Raw genomic sequence first — 22899 nt, 5'->3', positions numbered from 1 at the left:
AAAGCTGTGTGGAAATGTCACAAACTACACAAACATATAAACAACACGGGGACTGCTCCATAGGAGACAAACTGTATCTTTAATCCTTTACGCTTTTGAAATATGCAGTTAAAAGGTCTGAAGTGGGAAAAGCTCATTATTCATCTGTTTCCTCTTTGTTCCTTGCCAACTTCTTTTTTTGGCATGACTTCAGTTTTCTGTCATGACACTTTTACCTATTTGTTTTTTAAAGTACAGTTGCCTACTGTGTGGATAGTTCCCACATGTAAAAACCTTCAAACTAGAATAACTGTTCACATTGCTTTTTCTGAGAAATGCTGGTTTCATGTCTGCAAGTTCATTGTTTGTCAGATTGATTCTTGGTTTCCTTTATGGAAAGATGTTTTGTTAATATGAACTTTCACATTCAGGTGATGAAATACAAAAGCTTTCTCATCCTCTTTTTCATCAGATAAAACACACTCACTTCTTTTTCTGCCATGACTTCAGTCTTCTCCTGTCATCACAGTTTTACCTTTTTATTTTTTTAAATACCAACACTAAAAACCTGCAGCACATCACACTGATGAAACTGTATAAAGGTCTAAAACAGTCCATGAGGAAAACAACTCCACGTATTTGTTGTGATACTTGACAGCAGATTGTGGTCTGTGACGGTTTTGGTCACAACAGTAACAAACCTTTTACAGCGTGAACTCATTTGTTAAATTCTTTTCACACTTAAATATCAGTTGAAGCTGAAGCAGCTCCAGTCTAGTCTGGTCCAGTGGTTGCCAACCTGGGGGTCAGGGCCCTCCACGGGGTCACCAGATAAATCTGAGGGGTTGTGAGATGATTACTGGAGTAAAAAGTATTTCCCTCTGAACCGTGCTGGAGAATAAGTACCTGAGTCAATGTCCTCTCTCTGTCACTGCTCAGATTTTATTTAAATAAAATTATATTTGAATAAAATAAATATTTTTTTGCATCTTAAGTTTGGATTTCGTAACAACAGCCCCTCTGACGTCAGACTTGTTTCCTCCCTCCTCCTCCTCCTCCTCACTGTCCTCCCCCCTGTTAGAGGAGAGACAGCCCGTCCTCCCCCGCTCCTCTCTCTGCTTCTATCGTAGAAAACTGTCCCGGAGCCTTCACACTGGATCTGTCCGAGTGAGAGACGATGCGGGCAGCGAGGCTCCAGCTGGCCGCGGTGCTGGCTCTGTTTGCCGCAGTGTCCGGGTCGCGGGCGGAGGTGATCGATGACATCCTGAGCAGCCTCTCCAGGGGAGCGTCCTTCCTGGAGCGGCAGCACGAGCACATCAACCTGGACGGGGTGGTCGGGTTCCTCATGCTGCAGGGTAGGTAAACAAGCCGCGCGCGCTGTAAACAGGCTGCAGCTGCAGGACGAGTCACCTCAACCGGCGCGTGCTCTCAGCTGCACGAGACATCTGGAAAAGATCTGTAGTTTTCTGATTGTAAACTGTTTAAACCTTTATTCATGTTCAGATTCAGTTAGAGGACATTAACAACAAGGCCTGCATCTGTCATGATCAATTAATCTGATGATTACTTTTTGATTCACCAAAGTCATTTTATTTATCCTCTGGGGAACAGGAATATTTCTGTGTGTGCAGCTTCACATGAACTCCCATTGTCTGTGCACAGAATGTGTTTCAGTCCTGGCTGGTCTCTGTGTTGTCTGTGTTGTGTCTCAGCTGAACTGAAGGAGGCGGTTCGGACCTGGCCTCACACCGACCCGGTCAGCTGGGCTCAGAGAACCACCACGGTCGCTCTGGTCAAACGTCTCGATCAGAGCTTCGACAAGGCCGTCACCGCCCTGCAGCAGAACGACCCAAAGTACTACAGAGGTGAGAGTCTCACAGCTGCAGGAGGACGTCACCTCAGGTCAAAGCTCTTTTCACGCGGTTTCTTTCCTCCCTTCACTCGTGTGTGTGCCGTGCAGAGTTCGAGCCCCTGCTGAAGTGGAGTTTCTGGTTGACCCCTCAGGAGTGGAGCTCCACAGACCCCAGCCTGGTCTACCCCTCCACCACGACCACCGAGTGTTACGACGAGCAGCTCAGTGATAAATGTCTGACCCTGCTGCTGGGAACCTGGTACGAACACACTGAGTTTATTTCAGGCCAACAGTGACCACTTTAACCTAAACCACAGATTCCCTCCTGCACCATCGTACCCTTCAGTCATTACCATGCTCTCAGACAAATCTAGTGAATCCAAACTATAGTTTGATTTCCAGTTAATATCCTCTGACATCAGGTTTTAGGGTTTGGTTGAAACAAAGAGAACAAAAGTAAAGATCTGCTGCTGTCTACGAACTCCTGACATCTCTGACTAAAAGATTCACTGAAAAAGAAATAGTTAAATAATGATGTATTGTGTCTGAGTGGTGTGTGTGTGTCTGAGCAGGAAGATGAACGGGACGCCCTGCATCGTCACCAAGCCCTGTCGGGACACCATGACGCGTTTCGGTTGTCCGTACTACTCTCTGTCCCACCAGCTGCTCTACTTCATGATCGGGAAGATGGTGAGACGGAACAAAACATCCAAACTGATTCAGGCCGTTAGGAGGATACTTTGACTCGGTTTGAGCGGTGTGTGTTTCCCCCTCAGAGAGGCTGCACCAACCTGCTGAAGGGCGACATGCGACCGTCCAGAGTCAACATGACTGAGCAGAACTACCACAGGATCTTCTGCTCCAACATGATGAAGACCAACGAGGACATCGTCAGAGACGGTCTGACCGGCCTGACGGTCGACATCTTCATGGAAAACAGTGAGTGAAAAACAGGATCTTTACTGTCGATGAATGTAGGTGTGATCTGAAGCTAAAAGCTCGAGGTACAGTTTAGAAACCTGTTCCTGACTGCTCTCTGTCCACAGTCCTGATGTGTGGACTGGCTGGTTTCTCCGACTTCTACAAAGCTGAGTGGCTGCAGCACATCCTCCGGCTGCAGGACGAGGAGTACGACTGCTTTGGGAGAGACAGTGAGTGTTTGAACAGAATGACAATAAAAAGTGTGGTTGTCAGATTGTGTTTTCATTCAATCTTGTCACATGTATTTGTGCAGAAATTTGTCCCATAACAGAGATTGTTTGTTCTCTTTATCACACACGAGCCAAAGATTTTGGATTTTAACAGGTGGTGTAAATGTAGACTTAACTTTTAGTCAGAAGGTAGGAGATGCTTCATGCAGGAGATGGACAGATGAATGGATGAATGAACAGCTGATGCTCTTCTCCTCAGGGAGCATCATCTCTCAGATCATCGGAGACGAGCTGCTGGAACAGCTGCAGCCTCACAGGAGAGTGAAGAGGAGGGAGAAGATACTTCCAGGTCAGTTTGAGTCTGTGATGTTTTCTGAAAGAGGTCGACAGAATCTAAAAAGACAAACGTCACAGAGGATTTCCAGGATTTGTACCTGAAGGATTTTCACCCTCTCTCTCTCGTCTCTCCTCTGACAGATGGCTGCTCCAGTCACATGACGGCGGTGGCTGTCGGAGCTCTGGGAGGATACCTGAACTATTACCTGGCAGAGCAGGACATAACAAAGAGGCCGCTCCCCTGAACTCACAGCTCCTCCCCCCTCCCCCCCACCATCACCCCTCCTCACCCTGCTGCCACACAGCCGGGGGTGTGCACATGAACACACATGAACACATGAACAGCACGTTGTAGATCATCAGGTAGAGACTGACTCCTGACACAGTATGTTGCTTTATGAACATAGATGATGATACTTAATAAAATGCTGGGATGTGGCTGTTTGGCCCAAAATGGAAACTCGTTTATCCACGTTGTATTCTATGATTATAATGAGGAAGATGTTTAACCCATGTACTGACTCCGCCTACAGCTAAGCATGTAACCAATCTCAAACAAGACGCCTTTAGAAAGTGGTGAGACACATCCTACATGAAATCAGGGTCTTGCAGAATTATTTCTTGGTTTTATCACAGTGTTGTATTTCCAGAGTAAGTCAGTGTGTCAGTCAGTGTGTACTTAAAGGGGCTATTTGTAAGTTTTCTCTGCTGCTGATTGTGGTTTCTTGCCGGATCAGAAAGTGATGAGACAGGGCTGCTGGGTTGGAGCTAGCTGGTTAGCATGTTAACTTCAGAAGAAGACGAGAAGTGATAGAAGTGGAAGCAAAAATTAATGTTGTTCCACCGCTGGAGACGGCTCTTGGAAAAATGAAGTTTGATGCCGAATCCGCAACATTTCCTCTCGACTCTCGGCTCTGTAGCGATAGCAACACCTACAAACAGCTCCTTTAACCTTTTCTGTTATGCAGCAGGTGTCCAGCTGAGTTCTAGTCGAAGCGTTAGATCGTGAAAACAGTGACGTCATCTCATCCTTCCATGTTTTCCTCTGAAGGAGGGAGACATGTCCAGAACATAACAAGACATAATGAATTAAGGGGAAATGATTGGTCTTTTATTACCTGGATTTGGCTGGACTGCAACAGAAATGTGACCACTGACACACTTCAGACAAAGTGGTGGCTCTTACAGGGTTTTTGATGCAAAATGCTAAAGAACAGGAAACAGTCAGTTAATGATATTGGCCATTAGAGGCCTGATTCCTCGTATGAAGTATTTACCATAGCTTTAAATAAAAACATCCTAAGAAGCTGATTTTAGTATTCACAGAAAAAACTCTGCAGGGCATTACTTTTTCCAAAAATAACAATCTTTATTGTCTATATGTTTTTGTTTTTCACAAACATTGTATCTACTGAATATAAAACCACCAAACAGGGCTGGAATATTACAGACAGCTGCACAACCAGCTCTCACCAAAGAGGATATGAGCATGAATCATGAATGTATGCAGATGAACTTACATATAAACAGTTCTCATGTGTTTTATGTTAGTAGAATAAACACAGCTGATAAAACAAACCTGCTCTTTTTCTTCACACCTGTTTATAGAACAGATAATAAATGCAGTATATCACTGGTTATAAGACGATGTAAAGTGAAGCTGGGGTCAGAGCAGAGAACTCTTTAAACAGTCATAATGTGAGAGAGAACACAGACTGTTCTGTTGGAGCATTTTAACTTTCTGCCAGAACCCCCCCAGTTCAACTCAACTTCAAAATAAAAGCCTCCCCTGGGGGATGTGTGTGTGTGTGTGTGTGTGTGTGTGTGTGTGTGTGTATGTGTAACGAGACACAGTGAAAGACAGAGTGAGTCCAAAAGCTGCCCAGAGGAAGTCAGGAAGTGGACATGGTTTTCCCAGAGATTTATAGCTGCACAGCTGGCCTGATTTAAAATTCCTCAGTGACCCAGTGTGTGTGTGTGTGTGTGTGGTGTGTGTGTGTGTTGACTGTCTCTGGGTTTACGTTAATCACCCTTTGCGGTGAAGATGTTGGCAGCAGTCAGTGATGGTTCTGGGATGAGCAGACCTCAGACATTATGCCGACACCTGTTCGATGATGTCAGTTGTTCCAGCCAATGACCTCGTAGAACAGAGCCTTGAGCAGCCGAGCCTCGTAGGTGACGGTGTTCTTGCCGATGTGGATGCGGACCTCGTCCAGAGGCTGCTCGATGATAGCTGGAACTTCTTTCCCGTAGACTACAGAGGAGAAAACAAGAGTTAATATCAGTGCAGACTTAAAACAATGGGACTGTGTGTGTGTGTGTGTGTGTGTGTGTGTGTGTGCTGCTCACCCTCGCAGTGCTCCAGGAACTGAATACACTCCTGTACCACAGCGTCCCTCAGCATGACCATGTGTTTGGACATGTTCTCCAGCAGAGAGAGGAAACAACGCTTGGCGTAGAACCATGTGTCCGTCCCCAGCTACACACACACACACACACACACACACACACAGTTTTATAGTTTTAATATCAACACTAAGAGTGTGAAGCCTCATGTCCTTTGTCTACACCATACAGTTACAGTTTAAACCCTATAGTCAGACCCTCGTGTGAAACCTTGTTTATCAGGACCGGTGGTGAAGAGCTGGTGTGACTGTGTCTCACCAGGCTTCACATTCCTGAGCTCTTCTCTGCGTTCGCTGGGAATGTGACTCTGTGGTGGTGATTGTTGTGAGGATGAGAGGGGAAACACTCAGGATGACGGCTTGTGTTCTCAGCTGGAGTTTAGTGGACTCAGCTGCAGCCAGAGTCTGGTGTTGTGACTGGACCTTATCAAAGGTCCCAAACAGAGCAGCTCAGCCTCAGAGAGGAGAGTCCTGAGGGACTCAGATGGTTATTTTGGGTTCTTTCATATATATTTGGTTTTATTTTAAAGCTAAAATTATTCTTGTACGTGTGTTTATGACCTCCTCTCCATCACTCAGCCTGTGAAACAATGAAAATATTTCCTGCTGTCGCTGAAAAATAAATACAAATATGCATTGACTGTATCGTGACTGTTGGGGGAGAGGGGGGAGACTTTCTGTAAAAACCCAACAGCACATAAAATGGCTGACCTTCTTATTGTACGGCTCCAGGCTCTTGATAACACGAGAGATGCCAAAGTCGTAGTTTCCCTTGGCACAGTACAGCGTCCTGGAAGAGTCAAAAAGCTCATTTTAATCATTCGTACAGATAAAGATAAATGGGATATACAACTATCCACAGTCAGGTCACATCACGACACCGTCCTCAGTCAGTGTCTGAACTCACCCGATGACCAGGTTGACGATGCAGAGGTGGAAAACCTTTTTGTCGGGGTCGTCGTAGGAAATCTGCTCCTCCTCCTTCTCGATCTTCCTCATCAGCTCCTCAGCCTGTGAAACCAGGACGACACGGAAACAGACGAGTCAGAAGAAAGGTCATCAATCCTACAGAAGTTATCAAACTAAATGAACACGGCAACATCAGACTTTAATGAACACAAGAAAAATCATTATAGGAAAAAACACTTCTAAGTATAATGATACTGATTCCCCCATTGCTGTACACAGTGACAGTGACAGTGACTGTGCTGTGTGAACAGTACCTCTTCGTTCTGACTGGTCATGATGTAGGACACACACAGGTTGGCCAGGACCACAGCGCTGACGTTCAGGATCTACACACAGGACACACACATTCATTCATCATCAGTTTGTTAAACATTCTTCTAACTCATCTGATTTAAGTTTCTTCACTGACAATCATTCTCGTTAGAAAATGAAAGCAGCTGTTGAGATTTCAGAGGACCGTCGACACAGCTTTAGTTTTTTCTCACCAGAGCAGCAGCAAGAAATCAAGATTGATTTTTAAAATGACTTTAAGATTCTTAAAGATGTTGTGTTCTGTGCTCAACATAATGTCACTTCAGGCATTTAAAACATCCTTTTTAAAACACTAATTAAAATACGGCTTTTCCCTGAGGAATGGTAACAGACCAGGAACCTCAGCCAAGTTAAAGTTCTCAAACATCCCACACAAACACAGCAACAGCACAACATCATCAGAACAGATGTCATGCACAGATGTGAAGACACTGCAGAGGAAGAAAAACCGAGCTGTTCTGTCTTTTTACCGAAGGTTTGCACTTGCAGGGACACTCCTGAATGTTACACTGCTCCACCTGGACAGAAAGTCAAACTGTCAGCGTTTACCTCAGACTGTCAGTGGAGCTGACAGGTGAACTGATACTCATACTCCTCATGAATGTGACTCACGTTGTCGTAGTGTTTCTTGACGATGGGCTCGTAGAAGCCGATGGCCTCCTTGTACTTGTTCTGCATGAAGAGGACGTGGGCCACGTTCAGCTTCCAGGTATCGTCCTCGTTACAAACCTCCACCGACTTGCGGAAAATCTTCTCCACCATCTGGAAGTTCTCCCGGTTCCAGTAGATCTTGGCCTGGGCCATCAGGACCACGATGTACCTGGGATTAGAGCCCATCATCAGAACACAGAAAAAATAAATCAATTAATCAATAAATATACATGTAAGATTTAAGATTTAAGAGTGCTGAAGTGTATCTTACTCAGAATATAAAAATGTAAATGTTCATGTTACATGTTTATATTCAGGCTGTGTGTGTCAGCGTGTGTGTGTGTGTGTCCCTCTCACTTCTCCTGCATCAGGTCGTAGTCCTGCAGAGCTTTTTTCTGTGCTTCATCATCTCGAGCCAGCCTGGCCTCCTGCACCTTACAGAAGGACGACAACATTCAGCTTCTTCAGAACAGAATCAAGCTTTTATTTTGGCGAGAGAAACATTCCTGAGTCTAAAATATGTTTTAGCTGGTGTTTGCCAATTATAGGATGATATGTGTTTGACATATATAATACTTTGAAATTTAATATATACCTTTGAAATCTAGAAAAAATGAACATACAGGATGTAGACATAAGAAAACGCTCTATAAACAACCTGCTTGGCCAGTTTGCGTAGCTGCTCGGTCAGTTTGGCGTTCATCTCATCAAACTTCCTAAAGGCCTGTGAGAGAAACAATAAAAGGGTGAAAATGGTGATGACACAACTGAACAGTCACTCAAACAAAATTCAAAGCACAACTTTTAGATTTGATAATACAAGATATTAACAGTCTGAGCTGAAATCGTGAGCTAAAGCTGCACCGAGCAGGATTTTGTGTAAAGAGGTTTTTCTCCTTGTTGTTTTTACTGTACCTCCTCTGGTGCCGTCTGGCAGGTCAACAAGGCGTCAAGAAACTCATACATGTACTGAAAAAGGACAAAGACACACAGCTTTGACAGGGATTCAGTCACTGGAAGCCTGTCATGATCATGAGGCAGAGGAACATTTAACAGTGTCTGTGTACAGTGTGAATTAGGACCCAGTGTGATTTTTGATGAAACACAGACTGTAACTCACCGGGGAGAGGAACTTGTAGGTGAGATGGGCGTTTTCTGCCAGGACGTCAGCTGCCAGGTCAAAGTACTGAGGGAGAGATTGAACCCAGCAGAGACATTAATACCACTTTAATGAAAGAGCCGCAGCTCTCTGCAGCGCTCTGTGTGTTTTCAGCTCATTGCACTAAGAATCACACCACGAGTCCAAATCCTTTTGAAAACACTGTGACTCCCTGTATGGACCCTGGCTGGTGTACAGTATGGTGGAAAATGCTGACACCGCCCCTCATGTAGCAGAGGTTTCATGTGTTCGAAGGAGGAAACCATGATAACTCCGCCAAATAAGACAAACTGGATGAGAGCTTTTTATTTACTCAGAGAAAGGAGATTTTAGAAACAGGAAAAACTGAATTCACAACCTCCCTGTAATATCTAAAACTGCTCCACAGACCAAAGACTGCCAAATATGTCCATATCCACCACTGCCACTGGAACAGCCTATATTTCTGTCAGTGAACAGAAATATAAGGCTGATATCTGGAAGTATCAATACATGGACCGAAACTAAACACAACAGAGATTCAGTTCGAAGCTACATGTTGAGTCAGTGAGTTTAAGGATGGGGGGGTTGGCCACAGTCGGCATGTCTGGGTGAGATTAGATTGGACTGAGCCCAGGAAAATTCAGCAAAGGTCAGCAGAACAAACAGAACCTGAACCGTATCCAGAGTCTCTGATAAAGACTCAAAGACTCAGACTCGTGTCGCGTACAGGACGGGTCATTAAACAGTTTGGGTTCATTATTCATCTGTGATAAGAGTCTTCCAGATACAACGCGGCCTGCTGGGTACCTCGTGTTTGCAGTAAAGCAGCAGCAGGTTTCCGAAGGTGACGGGGGGGAAGGACGGCTGCTGCAGCAGGAAGGCCAACTTCTCAAAACCCTCTGACGGCTTCGTGTCCATGTTCAGCAGAGCCTGGTTGTGGAGAGTCACCGGGTCCAGCTCCTGACAAAACACACACAAACACACACATATGAGCATATAAAGTATGTGATACATTATGTTTCATGTCTCTGTGACATACTGCATTCTCTATATAAACTGTATGATGAGGAAAAAGAGGTCATTTGTTGGTGATTTTTATCTTTGTTAAATGGTATTTGTGTTTCCATCTTGATACTGACTGGACATATGCAGTGTTTAATTCCACTAGGGGGCAGTAGTTGTGCATTTCTCTCAAATGTCTCCCAAGTTACAAAAAAAACAAAAAAACAAACAAAAACCAGTCATGACTCAGTGGCTGTGACAGACTGGACCAAGGACAGTGCCCCATCTGTACATTCATTTTAATGAACCCGTTCCAAGATGATAAAACTATCATCATTACCTCCATGTAAGCCTTCACACCTACGTCTCTATTCTAATTTTCTATTAATCTCTCTTATCTCCAGGCTGTTAGTGGGGCAGGTCTGGGCAGCTTTAATTCAGATTACAGCAGAATAATCACACACAGCTGAGGGGTGTAGAGAAACCACACACACAGAGTGAAGAGGTGATGGTGGTTACCTCCTCTGATCTGGGGGGCATGTCTGTCAAAGCCTCCTGGGCTCCTTTCACTGCAGGAATCCACATGAAAACAGAAGAGAAAGCAGAGTCTGTATCAGTGTCTCTCCTGCTTTAACAACCAGTGTAAAATAAACAACAGTGGTTGTGAAGCAGGTCAACAATCAACACTAAAGAGGCCCTGAGGATTTCCTGTAAACAAACAAAGCTTATGTTCACATTCACCAAAACACACTGTGTGTAAATGTATTGGGTGCATTTCCTTCCTCATAAGACATTTACTGTTCTACTGATTATTGATTTCCTGCATTGTTTCCATCCATGTTTACCAGGATGCTGTCTTCTGTCTTCTTCTTCAGATAAACAGACAAATAAATTAAATTAGTAGGTAGTTATAAAGATGAAGAACTGATTACGGTTTTCAATATCTAAATTAACTTGAAGGAGATTAAGGGTTCAGCCTGGGTTCAGATCTGGCCTCCAGCACCTTGATCCTTCTGTCTTGTCTCAGTGAGGACATACTGCTGGTGTTGTAGCTCAGTGTCCTTTTGACAGAGCAGATGTTTGATGTGGGCTTCAGACATCCTCCTTCCTGCTCGTCCTCCTCTGATCACTGTTCTTTAAAGCTTAGGTCTGATAATGTGTCAGAGGTGGAGGAAAGGAGGGAGGAGAACTCTGCTTTTGAAGATAAAAAGGAGGCTTTACAGGTGATCTCCATCTCTTTCTCTCTGCAGCTACATTTACAAGCTTTTCAGTTCTGTGAAAGTGACCTGATGTCGAGTAAGAATAACCCAGATAAACACATACTGTAGTGTGACAAAGGCTGCTGTGCTGGGCTGCACAAAAATTAGAGTAACTCTGTGAAGGAAAACAGGAAATACTCGCCCATAATAAGTCCCATAATGTTGACTGCATGCAGGTTTATGATGGGTAAGTTCTGCTGAAAACACTATAAATTTAAATGAGTTCAAACTGAACAACTGTAAGTGATAGTTGGAGAGTTCCCATCTTATACAAATGTTTCTTAATCTTCTTTCAAAATCTCCATTATTGGTTATTCCAGTGCAGAGTTACCCTTTTCTGTTATGCTCAGTATTCAGACCTGTCTGATCCTGGTGGATAAGATCACAACGTGGCAAGATCTTCAGGAACCTGAGACCTTATCTGGAGTTCCTGTTTCACTGATAGCAGCTGGATGTGGCCATTCTCTTTGCTTTGATGAGCGCCTCTGTAGATTTTATGGCTAAAAATGTTGGCAAGTCATTGTGATGGTGACTTGTTCATTCCCACCCTGCTCCCTGAACACCTGTCATTGCTCTATGTAACTTTGGTGAGCAGGTATAAAGTGGCATAACCTGGAAATACTTGAGTACAGTACCTCAAGATTGTACTGCAATACTTGAAAAGTATTTTCTGCACTCCTGCTCAGAGCCTGTTAAGCCTCTTTCTCATCTCTCCCTTCATCCGTCTTCTCTTACGTGACATGCCAGGTTTTCTTACAGTTCTTCAGCTGGTATTCGATGGCAGCTTTGAGGTTGAAGGCTTCGATCAGAGCCGTCTGATGCAGCACCAGCGTGTTGCCCACACTGTGGACGTCGATGCCTTCAGTCGTCATCCCGACGCTCAGCTCTGACACAGAAAAAAACACACAACAAAGATTCTTATCAGATAATCAAACCATGTAACACAAACAGATGAGATGCTGGGAGTTCCACTGAGGTGTGTTTTCACCTGGATGTTCCCTGATGCCTCGTTCTATGATCTCTCCGATGTATTTGAGTGCCTGAGCGTAGTTCTTCAGGCTGTAGTAACACAGGGCGATGTTGTAGGACAACGCTGAGAGAGAGGACAGATAGAAAGACAAAGAACCCAAGATTAACTTTGTCTTGGTCTGACAGCCTTCTCCTTTAATATCTAGTAAAATAACAATTCAAGAGTCATATTAAAAATAATATTAATGCTATGTAGCACAGCAATACAATCTGTATTGTCTTTATCTAAAAGGTTTTAATCCCAGTCACAGCAGAGCTTCCTCAGTTTAGACCTGGGTTTGTTTAAAGTAACATGGCTCCACATGGTGAGGAGCTGCCTGAACAAGTAAGACAGAAAGAGACTTCACAGATGGGAGAGTGAACATGAGCTGAAACACAGCTGCAGCAGTGGTTAGGAGGTTCAGGAGCCGTACGAACCACCAGGAGCAGACTGACAAATGATGGCACACACAATTAATTATTCACACAACCTTACATTAAAAGAAACAATGATTAAATGCCTCTGACTTGGCATTATCTGATCAGACAGGGAAAAGGACACTGCATGAATTTGACCTCTACAGGCGGCATCCAAGAAACAAACCACTGCTGACAAAATGGTACAAAACTCCAAGATAAAAGTTTGCCAAAGAACATGAAAAGAAGCCCGATGAATGTTGGCAGCACATTCTTTGGTCAGATGAAACCAAAATAAATCAGTCTGGATCAGATGGAGTTCAGCGTGTTTGATGTGGGCCTGGCCAGGACTGCCACAGAGCCTGCACTGTGCTGACTGAGAAACATGGAGGTGGGGGTGAGCTGATATGGAGCTGCATGAGGGCACAAGATGGAGGGCAGATAATGTTTGTAGATGCAAGTTTGTACAAAGCCTGAATGAATAGATGACTGCCAGTGTCCTGAAGCTGAAGGAGAGGAATTTTCCAACATGACAATGTAATAAGAGTTAATTTGTTTTTCAGCTGCTGTTGTCAGATTTATGCAGCCAGGTCCTGTACTGTCTCTGTGTGACAGGTGGTGGATTCATGGGATGTTTTAGAGGAGCTGCCCTGATTTAAATTAACTCTCTGATCAGAGTCAATCGTGTTGTATCATGATGCTGATCAATACTGAACCAACTCGATTCAGACTTCACTGTCTGTAACATGTTGAGCTGTTGATTTTCAGCCTAACTTCAGACTGGTGTGTCACTGCTGTGTCTAATAATAATAATATAAAACATTAACACGTTGTAATATTGTGTGGCAGCAGTGCCACTCTATTCATGTGTTTGTGTCTTTGGAAAACTACCTGGCACGTATCCCAGCACTTGCATGGCAGACATGAACTTCTTGCAGGCGTCTTCGTGCTTTCCATCCTGGTAAAGCAAACAGCCCATATTGTAGACGTAGTCTGGGTCGTCCTGGGGCAGCTGCTCCAACAGGGACTGCACACACACACACACACACACACACACACACACACACACACACACACACACACACACACAGTTGCATTAAGTAGAAAATGAATGACTGTGTGTTTGGCTGCAGATAATAATGATCCAAACTGCCTCCATACGGAACAGAAATGGTGTAATTTGTATGTATTAACAGATAACGTGTGAGAGCCTGTCACCTTGGCAGCAGAGTAATCTTCCTCACAATATTTGATACAGGCTTGCAGCTTGACCATCTGTACCAGAGAGAGAGAGGGAGAGAGAGAGAGAGAGAATGAACCAAAGGTAAAACAGGGACATGATGATGAGCCAAGTGCTGGTTTGACTTTAGGGCAAAAAATTAAGCACGAACATTAACTCTGATCCAAACTGTTGCATAATTCATTTTCATGACCTGGAATCTGTTTTTCCATAATAAACTAAACTAAACTCTTTCTGTGGAAATTACATAATATTCCTACTTGATTTTATCAACTTGACAAAATGAACTGAAATTCAATTTAAAGGCAGTTATTATTTTGAATGAGTTCCCTGTTGCTGAGCAATAAATATATTTGTTGTGCATTTCTGGCTCATATGAATTTATTAGAGCACTTCTGTTGCTCCCAGTGATGAAACGTATGTAACAGATGGGAGGAACAAAGTGAAATATGTGAGCGTAAATAAGGTGGAGGAAATCTGGAGCAAATAAGAGGCAGTGATTGGACACCTGGACTAAAACACTTACAGGTCCCCATAAAACAATACAGTAAGTGGAGCTGTTGAAGAGTTAGGGTGTGTGTGTGTGTGTGTGTGTGTGAGTGCTGCACCTTGGTGTGACTGCTGGGGTTATCCAGGACAAAGGAAGCCTTGGTGGCCTCAGGATAAGCACCAGCTTTGTACAGGGACTGGGCATAGTACACCTTGTACTCCTCCACCTCCGGGTGCAGCTGTGTGAGCTGCTCGTAGCACTCTGCAGCGTTGGTGAAGTCCTGGATGTGGTAGTAGCAGTAGCCCAGCAGAGACAGCGCTGCCCTGGACTGAGGCATAAAACAAGAGTGAGTTACACTGACAGTCACTGACAGAAGTGTGGATAAACAAAACTACAATCTCAGCCTTTCACAAACTACCTACGACACAACAACAGTGAAATACAGGATGTCTGCAGTTATCACTGCACATAATGTCTCAAAAACGTGTGTGTTTTTAAAGTGTATTCAGATATCAAAATGTAAATCACATCATTTCCACTAGGCTACAGCTACAGATGATTTTTCTTAGCGATCAGTTTGACAGCTATTACCTTGATTATTAGGAGTCAGAGAATAAACTGCAGAGACAAATCATAATTTCCTGAAGGAACAATGTGACATCTTCATATGTCTTGCTTTGTCTTTGTCAGACCCAAACATAGGGCTGCAACTAATTATCATTTATTGGTTATTGCTCAATCTGGCAATCATTTATACAGTAGATGTTACAAATGGACACACACTATCCCACACTCACCTTGGTGTGTTTTTGAAGCTGGCCGTTTAGGATGTGAATTGCTTCTACATACTGGCCGTCTTTGATCTAAAAGACAGAGAGAAGGGCCCGAGATTCCCCTCGGTTACATATTATTAGCATTAACATGAAACCCACATGTGGCAACAGCTATTGTTAACATGCAGTTTAGATGAAGCTATATGCTAAGCTGGGTTCAGCTCCACTGATAAATTCAACTCGCTGTCTGATTCATCATCACCATCAGTTAAACTAACCGTTTTAATCTAACGGTTAACGGTGTAATGTTACTGAAGTGCGGCACAAATGATGTTAAAGTACTTGATAGACACAGATGAAGAAACGGACGAGCATATTAAAACAATTAAATTTTGATCAAACTACTTGGTGCGTGCTGTGTCATATGTGTTCTGAATTTATAAACAGTCCCCAGCAATACAGGAAAGTGTGATCTGACGTGTGTGTACGTTTTAATAAGCAACAAACCCTAAAATGAACGGTTTCTGAATGGTGTTTTGGTTACCGTTAACTGTCCTATCGACGCTAGCTTACCACCGAGCTAGGCTGCTAGCCCAAACTAAAACAGTATCCTCACCAGTTTGTAGATGGTCGCCGTGTACTCTCCGTCTTTTATAGCTGTCATGGCGTCAGACGAGTAGTTTTACCAACTATAAACTACCTTAAAGATTCTATATTCCCACACTCTGAGGCATAGCATCTGGCTATCTTCTATTTAGCCGATGGACAGAACGCATAGGAGCTGTAACTTAGCAACGGAGCCAACCGGAAATGAAATATTTGACAGACGTTTTCAGCAGCCAATCAAACAGGAAGAAAAATCTGCTTGGCCAACCTGTTGTTTTTTTCATAATCTTTATTTAAAAATTGACATTGACAAACATATGACCAATAACTTTCTTTCTTTCTTTCTTTCTTTCTTTCTTTCTTTCTTTCTCTGTGGTATACATATATTAAAGTCATTATCAAATGAATAGTTGCATTAGCCTAAAAACTACACACAAGATATGTAATGCTGCATAATTATTATATTAAATTATTCTTTTTAACATACTTTCTTATATTAAATGTTATTTCGTGCTGCTTATTTTCACAATTTTAGTATTATTTTAGTTTTAATTTTACTGCAGGTCAGTTTTATTTAGCTGCGATTAATTTTTTTTTCATAATGACACTAATCAATCAAAGTCTTGATTTATCTGTCAAGACATAGTTGTTGTTTCAAGCTGAATGATCTGACAGCCAAGAGGCATATATTTATAATGTAAATCACTGGGGAAAGGGACACTGTGAAGCAAAAACTGCTGGAAAGACATAAAAAATATGTCTTAGTGTGCTTTTTTGGGCTCAAAACTGCATGTCCAGAGAGCCGGCCTGGCAGGTAACAAAGAAATCCATTCTGTAACATGGAATCACATTGAGATAGCTTTCTATTCTGGATTAAAAATGTTATTGGAAAAGAAAAGATGTTACTCTGAAAATAGTCTTTCTTTTTCTCCTGCAGTTCAGAGCACAAGCACAGACTGGTAAAATCCCCCAGTGATCTCATATTTGAAGGATCCAGGACGTGACTTCATCCAAGGGTCACAGAGAAGAACACACACACATACTCACACTCACACACTCACACAAACACACACACACACACACACACAGTGGTCAAAACAGATGAAACCAACCAAGGTGCTGGAGCTTCGCCTCAAACCTAAACCACACTGTGCTGACCACTGGGCCTCCATAATGATGGGGGGAAATAGTAGATGATATGTGTGTGTTTGTGTGTGTGTGTGTGTGTGTCTCAATGTGTATGTCTGAAAGTGAGAGTGTGAGGTTTTTTGTGTATATGCATGTGCATGCATGCTTGTGTGCAGCAGGGGTGTGTGTGTGTGTTTTCTCCCTCTCTCTCTCTCTGCAGTCTTTTTCATGCCTGTCACTCTCTTCTGTTGGGACTGTTGGGAAGCTTTACAGTAGAGGAGCTGCTAAACATCAGGTACACACTATTTTTACACAGGTATGTGCAGAGAGCAGGGTTGTATTAAATACTGGTCATCAGTAATGAATGATTTAAATGTTTATTAGCCTCAAATAATCCAGAAATCTCAGGGGAGGTGTCTGCTTAGCTGTGATATCAGGAGTAAATTCTGCTTCTTCATTTCTCATCTTGATTTTCTTGATCTTGTTTTTCAAATTGCTTCATTTCTGATTGTAACAAAACAAACTAACTGCAGTATAATATATATTTTTCTCTGGACTTGTTGCTGCTTTGAAAGAAAGTGTGACTGTGACTGTACTCATGCTGAATAGAAGCATGAGCACTATAAGTGCAATGCTTGAGATGAAACTGAATGGGGCTCTTTATTAATGTTGAGCATGAATTTGAATAAGGCATCTGCCGTTTAAATATTGAATGACTCTGGGAAATTCTGTAAATTCTTCCATGTGCTTTCTTTCATCACCGGGCCAAACTTATTTCATGGTTGCCAGATTGAGTGTGGTTAAAGTTGATGAGATTTTGGTTGCTTAAAAAATTGCTGTGCCAGTAGAGAAAACCTGCAGCAGAGAGAGAGGCAGAAATACATACAGGAATCTCATTATGGTTGCTTACGTGTATGTTTTTGTGAGAAGTTGTGTGTGAGTGTATACCTGCAGGAACAGTGTGTGTTTATGTATGTTTAATTGAAGAGAACAGGTTTTTGGGAGATGGTTAATTTTTGAATTAAGAAATTATTCCAACCAAAACTTTCCTCTCTATCTTGTACATAAAAAACCTTCAGCATATGTTCTGATTAATAACAGCAGGAGGCTAAAATCAACAATCTGATGATGAGGGAAAACAAAGTTTTAATTATATAACCTGTCTATTCACATATTTAGAATATGATCATTATCACTATTTTAGTGGTTTATGTGGTTTAAGTTTCCATGAGGCTGCAGCCACACACATCCTCATTTATGGCTTTAAACCTGCAGTTGGTTGGTTAATAAAATTCATTAATAGATGTTTTGGAGCCTTGAGAACAGCGCAGCAAGATGTAAACACAACAATATCTTATTATCACCTTAACAAGTTGTTATGGTGAACATGTTTGGAGTTTAGAGTAACACGGTGTTTGCTTCATATTCCCTCTCTTTTAGCTCTGTGTTTGGTCTCCACCACCTCCTGAGGGAAATGTCTGGCTCCTCAGCTGCTAAATCTGCTGTTTCGTTAGTGGTCAGTGGGTTTATTAGAGATCTTCTGCTGAAAACAGCTGCCTGCTGCGGCAGGAAATTACACAAATTAAATCGGATAGAGAGAACCAAAATAATAAAGTTGTGGGCCAAGACATTTAATGTTCTTTAGAGCTACGAGGAAGTGAAGAGTTTTCTCATCACACATCATCATTTGATTTTTTGTCTGTGAGTGGGGAAACTCCTAAAGATGTTGTTGTTGTTAAATGATCCACATGTTGCTTAGATCCAACAGTTTCACCACAAAAGCTCTGTTCAGTGAAGCTTTGAAAACCAGATGAGTGCAACACAGGAACATGGAAATAATGATTTTATTTGTGCACAAATACGACTGTGTAGAAAACAGCATGGATGGACAGCAGAGACATGTTGCTACAACACTGACAAAGTGGTTGACAAAGTTTCCATATACTTGTTGAGTCCTAGTTTTTGTCCCAGTTCCATCTGTCAAATATGTGAAATTCATTTAAACACACACGTCCAGTATAGTCTACCACAGCCTCTGTGTATTATTGTAGGTATGTGTGGTATTTTGTGTGTCTGTGTGTGTGTATCAGTGGAACAAACATGAAGTTGCTGAGGTAGTTTGTACCCTGCATGTCTCTGCAGCTCTCCTCCCAGTTTTCCAAGTCGCTCTGTCGGTTCAGTTTTGCGTATCAACTCTCTGACTGGAGCTTGGACTCATTCCTTAATGTGAGCTGACTGCAGGAGCTGAGAGTTTAGCCTCCGGGGCTTCTTTCTCTGTTCCACCCTCTGACACGCCTGGAAGACTTAGAAGTTTGTTCTCAGAAAAGTTAGATTTCCTTTTTCTCTGCTTGATTAGGATTGATAGCCACAGCGGAAGCAAAGCCATACAAGGTTTTACACAGTGCTGAGGAGTAGTGTAATCCACACAGCAGGCTCAGCCAGGCTGCACACAACAATGTTTTTAGACTAAAATAAAGACTGGCAGACAGAACTCATATCATATCATGGAAGAGCAGATATCAGCTGAAGGCAATCTCTTAGACTTCATGAGGACTGGACCTAGAAAAGGACCTTAGATGCATGATATTAATGTGGTAATAAAGTTCAAATAAGCAAACAGAGAGATTAGCTCTGTCTCAGAGTTTCAGCGCCTGCTTTGGCCTCAGTCACCATTAAACTAAACTGTAGCTCAGTTAAAAAGACTAAAACTTCATCTCTGATATCCAGCCAGGAAACTGACAGAAATATCATTAGAAACAGAGTTTGGTTTGTTTGTTACAGCCACAGCACTTCCTGCTCCAGACGCTGGGGATCATGGGTAATATACACTGTGAGACTCTGATTTCTGAGTGCACCAGAAGAAATCACCACAATAAAAGTTTAATGTCTCTGACGTCCTCCCTCTCAGGTGCTGGTCTGATCATGGCCTCCAAACTGAGCGTGCTGCTGCTGTTATTGGCCGTCGCCACGGTTACGGTGCTGGCCCAGAGGCGGCGTCCATCGACGACGACCACCGAGGAGTGGAACTACAGGGATGGCTGTGAGCACCCAGATTACTCTCTGTTTATTCTGGGTCAAAGGTCAAGTTCAGGGCTCATCATGATGATGTCAAAGCGAGAGGTGAAAGTTCACGCTGCAACCTCGCTGTTTCAGAGCAAACCTGTCTGTAATGTGTTAATGTTTTTATCCCAACAGCGATAAAATACACTCTCTAATCTTGACTGGATTGACAGAGTTACCAAAACTCAATCTATTATTTTATCAATCTGAACATTAGTGCGACATTTTAATAAAGATCTGTAAATCGATTCCATTCTTATTTCTGCGCAAGAAATATGAAGCTACAGCCAGCAGCCAGTTAGCTTAGCTTAGCATAAACACTGGAAGCAGGGGGAAACAGCTAGCCTGGCTCTGTCCAAAGCTTAAAAACTAAACCTACCTGGACCTCTGAAGCTCCATCTTTACTTTGGTGAACTGAATGACTTTTGGTGCAGTAACTGTGAACGTGCTCTTTCTGTCTCAGCTGAGAGGGTGAGCACGCGCGGCGTGGCTAACCTGACTCAGGTTCTGGACAACTGGAGGTTCGACATCCTGAACCAGATGAGAGGACTCCTGCAGAACGACCACCAGTCTCTGCTGCCCGACTACGCCAGGTGTGTACGGGGGGAGAGAGGGGACAAGAGAGACAGACAAGTCTTTCAGCTCAGGTTCACAGTTAGGTATCTAGTTGTTTATAAGAGTCAAATCCCCATGGTGCTGTGCTGGGAGTGAGGAGAAGACGTGTGGTAAAGAAGACAGACAGAGTTTAGCAGCAGTTTATATCAGTGTAAATCATCTAAAAGATCTCCATAACTTTCATCACATATGACAGACTGTGTGTTTGTTCTCCTGTGTGTTTTGAATGAGCCAAATATTCCACATGAATGAAATTAAACAGTCTGGGAGTAGAGAGTCACCACAGGAATTTGGTTTATGCTTCAGGCTGAAAATAAAGTCCGGACTTTGTTGGGTCCGTTCTGTCGTCATGAGAACCTGCAGCTCAAACTGCAGTTTACGAGTCAAAACAGAAAGTGCTGCCGTGCAGCGTGAACGAAACCAGCTCCAGTTTTTCCACAAGGAAACCTGGTGTTTCCTGCTCCTCACCACAGTTTAGAGGTCCAGACATCATTACAGTCGAGTAGTTAAATAAACAGTAAATGGGTTTAAAGTTATTTTCTTTTCTACTCTTCAGCCATAATTCTTCTTCTGCTCTTCACTTTTTTCTTCTTCTTTGTCTCCACTTCAAACTAGTCTGCAAATTTCACAGAATTGAATTTTGAGTCATAATTAAAAACATGATTTTATATCTTGTCTTAATGTGTATTGATGAGCAGTAGTATAATGACCAGAGTTATTTATGGTGTTTACTGAAAGTCAGACATGATCCTCTGATGTTTGTACTATATTAAAGGTCTGTATTAGCTCTCAGACCACACACACTAAACATTCTTTTCTTTTGGGATCATCTCTGCCAAACTACACTGAAACTGATCCTTTAAACAGCAGAGAGACAGAAAATATCCAAAACCAAAATTACATCTGTGAGCAGCTACGGTCCTGCTGATTAGTCACAGAGAAGTCAGAGTAAATCAGAACTGTTAGCACGGTGGGTAAAGGAAAGATGGCTGTATTAGTACTCAACTAAAGACAGAGATAACAGAAGTTCACCTACACTAACTAACATGGAGGAATGAGATTAAAACTCAGACGAGTCGCCTCATGATCCAAACCTCACCACATGTTCTCCCTGTCCAGGATCCAGCCGCTGTCTGAGGCTTTAGACGACCTCTACAAAGAGTTCAACGCCCTCAAAGCTCACCTGGGCGACCTGACCGAGAAGTTCGCCGCCATCGAAACTTTCATTGACGAGGTCAAAGCCGCCCGCGCCAACAACGCCAACGCCAACGCCGGCCGGCCGCCGCCGGCTCCAGCTGGTGTCCCCAGACAGCCCATCAGGAGGGTGATGAAGAAGAAGGCCACCGCCACCTCCAACTAACCAGCCAATGACGAGCCTCTTCTCCTGTTCTCTTCCTCTCAGGCTCTGTGTCTCTGACACTGATCCTCTTTGATCATTATTATCATGTTATATGAGATGTACATGTTGGACCTTTCAGAGCTTTTTCTCAGTGCTTATTATTCATGAAACCATACACAGGAATTAGTGAACTGTGATGGAGGGAAAACTCCAAATTAGCCATGAAATTTGATCAGTCATCAACATTCGTCTGCAGATATCGACTCAGATCTCCTTCACCTGTTTACTAAACAGCATGCACCTCATTTGACAGTTTTGGACACAGATTGGTGAGATGTGTTCTTGGTAGACAGACAGACAGGTGAGACGCCACGTGACTGAACATGACTGTAAACGTACATTTAGAATGGTTTTGTCATGTGTCAGTGATTTTAAATCGTTTCTCGTTTCCTTCTGTTGCTGTGGTGAGTTCGGCTGAATGTCTCAGTCAGGTCTGAGCTGTTTCCTCTGCATGCTCACTGTTGGTTTGGGTTCAAGGTTTACTGCTGCCTTTTATATACGCTCCAAATAAACGCTTTTTGCATTCATTCACTGTTTCAGATATTGTTTCCTCAAAAAGAAGTTTACTCTGATCAGAAGAGAACTGAAGATGAAGATGGTGTGGTTAAACAAAACACATACAATATACGAGTGTTAGTGCAAAAAGCTTCTTCACAGAAAAACTCTGTACTGTTTTTATCATTTAAAGTTTCAGTCTTATTGATGCTCTGGTCTCATCCAGTCAGCAGTATCTATCTCTGATGATAAAGAGCAGCTTAGTGTCCAGTGAAGGTCTTAAACCTGTTTCAGGGGCTTTTTTATCCTGATGGGATTTTGATAGAATAAGTAAATGATTTTTGGATACTGTGGCCTAAAAACTGATAAAGCTTCAGATCTGTGGGTTTGAGGCTTCAAATCAAAACTCAAAGCAAACTCAGTGTATCTGGGTCTCTGAGCTGTGACCCAATTTGTATTACATCAGGAGCCACTGAGAAACATCAGTAATCCCATATACTGTGACACACTGTGTGTAATCTGTGGTTGCTCTCAATTCTGACTCAGTACAGGACACGATGTGGGACAGAGAGGAACCGTCTGAGGAAGTGACAGGTCTGTGGTGGACGCTC

General features: G+C 42.9%; 3 protein-coding genes across 6 annotated transcripts; 2 read left to right on the top strand and 1 right to left on the bottom strand.

Moving 5' to 3' along the window:
• The first annotated feature begins 1035 nt into the window (after positions 1-1035).
• lg11h16orf89 (linkage group 11 C16orf89 homolog) lies at positions 1036-4707 on the top strand. Its single transcript, XM_018684672.2, has 8 exons — positions 1036-1334; positions 1692-1844; positions 1940-2090; positions 2404-2521; positions 2608-2770; positions 2878-2982; positions 3242-3331; positions 3460-4707. The coding sequence occupies exons 1-8, from the start codon at positions 1157-1159 to the stop codon at positions 3561-3563; spliced, it is 1062 nt and encodes a 353-aa protein (XP_018540188.1). The 5' UTR covers positions 1036-1156; the 3' UTR covers positions 3564-4707.
• flr (fleer) lies at positions 4702-15780 on the bottom strand. Of its 3 annotated transcripts, none has more exons than XM_018684667.2 (20): positions 15602-15780; positions 15010-15075; positions 14331-14540; positions 13701-13757; positions 13374-13509; positions 12046-12150; positions 11815-11943; positions 10318-10367; positions 9604-9756; positions 8776-8841; positions 8571-8624; positions 8314-8379; positions 8013-8089; positions 7617-7824; positions 7475-7522; positions 6947-7018; positions 6631-6734; positions 6435-6513; positions 5668-5797; positions 4702-5572 (listed from the first exon to the last, which is right to left on the bottom strand). In XM_018684667.2, exons 1-20 carry the CDS (start codon positions 15647-15649, stop codon positions 5436-5438), a joined length of 1995 nt encoding a protein of 664 aa, XP_018540183.1. In that variant the 5' UTR covers positions 15650-15780; the 3' UTR covers positions 4702-5435. The 3 variants fall into 3 exon arrangements, with proteins under 3 accessions (XP_018540183.1, XP_018540184.1, XP_018540185.1); XM_018684668.2 differs by having other exon boundaries at positions 8013-8083; XM_018684669.2 differs by lacking the exon at positions 7475-7522.
• A 1096-nt stretch (positions 15781-16876) lies between these two features.
• Positions 16877-22320, top strand: si:ch211-76l23.4 (uncharacterized). 2 transcript variants are annotated; one of them, XM_051073703.1, is made up of 4 exons: positions 16877-17014; positions 19628-19759; positions 20243-20372; positions 21514-22320. In XM_051073703.1, the coding sequence occupies exons 2-4, from the start codon at positions 19642-19644 to the stop codon at positions 21752-21754; spliced, it is 489 nt and encodes a 162-aa protein (XP_050929660.1). In that variant the 5' UTR covers positions 16877-17014; positions 19628-19641; the 3' UTR covers positions 21755-22320. The 2 variants fall into 2 exon arrangements, with proteins under 2 accessions (XP_050929660.1, XP_050929659.1); XM_051073702.1 differs by having other exon boundaries at positions 16889-17035.
• Positions 22321-22899: the final 579 nt, after the last annotated feature.

This window comes from Lates calcarifer, linkage group LG11 (assembly GCF_001640805.2).
Source record: "Lates calcarifer isolate ASB-BC8 linkage group LG11, TLL_Latcal_v3, whole genome shotgun sequence".
Classification (NCBI taxonomy): Eukaryota; Metazoa; Chordata; class Actinopteri; family Centropomidae; genus Lates; species Lates calcarifer.
The sequence above is the reverse complement of the archived record's forward strand: the minus strand, read 5'-3'. Positions and strand labels throughout refer to the sequence as shown.

Bases quoted from the DNA above. Each gene is read 5' to 3' on its own strand.
- lg11h16orf89 (XM_018684672.2), top strand. From the start codon at position 1,157: ATGCGGGCAGCGAGGCTCCAGCTGGCCGCGGTGCTGGCTCTGTTTGCC. The intron at 2,522-2,607 runs GTGAGACGGAAC...TTTCCCCCTCAG, and splicing joins ACTTCATGATCGGGAAGATG to AGAGGCTGCACCAACCTGCT. The intron at 3,332-3,459 runs GTCAGTTTGAGT...CTCCTCTGACAG, and splicing joins GAGGGAGAAGATACTTCCAG to ATGGCTGCTCCAGTCACATG.
- flr (XM_018684667.2), bottom strand. From the start codon at position 15,649: ATGACAGCTATAAAAGACGGAGAGTACACGGCGACCATCTACAAACTG. The intron at 8,625-8,775 runs GTGAGTTACAGT...GTCCTTTTTCAG, and splicing joins CCTACAAGTTCCTCTCCCCG to TACATGTATGAGTTTCTTGA. The intron at 7,825-8,012 runs GTGAGAGGGACA...CTCTAATCCCAG, and splicing joins TACGACCTGATGCAGGAGAA to GTACATCGTGGTCCTGATGG.
- si:ch211-76l23.4 (XM_051073703.1), top strand. From the start codon at position 19,642: ATGGCCTCCAAACTGAGCGTGCTGCTGCTGTTATTGGCCGTCGCCACG. The intron at 19,760-20,242 runs GTGAGCACCCAG...TTTCTGTCTCAG, and splicing joins GTGGAACTACAGGGATGGCT to CTGAGAGGGTGAGCACGCGC. The intron at 20,373-21,513 runs GTGTGTACGGGG...CTCCCTGTCCAG, and splicing joins CTGCTGCCCGACTACGCCAG to GATCCAGCCGCTGTCTGAGG.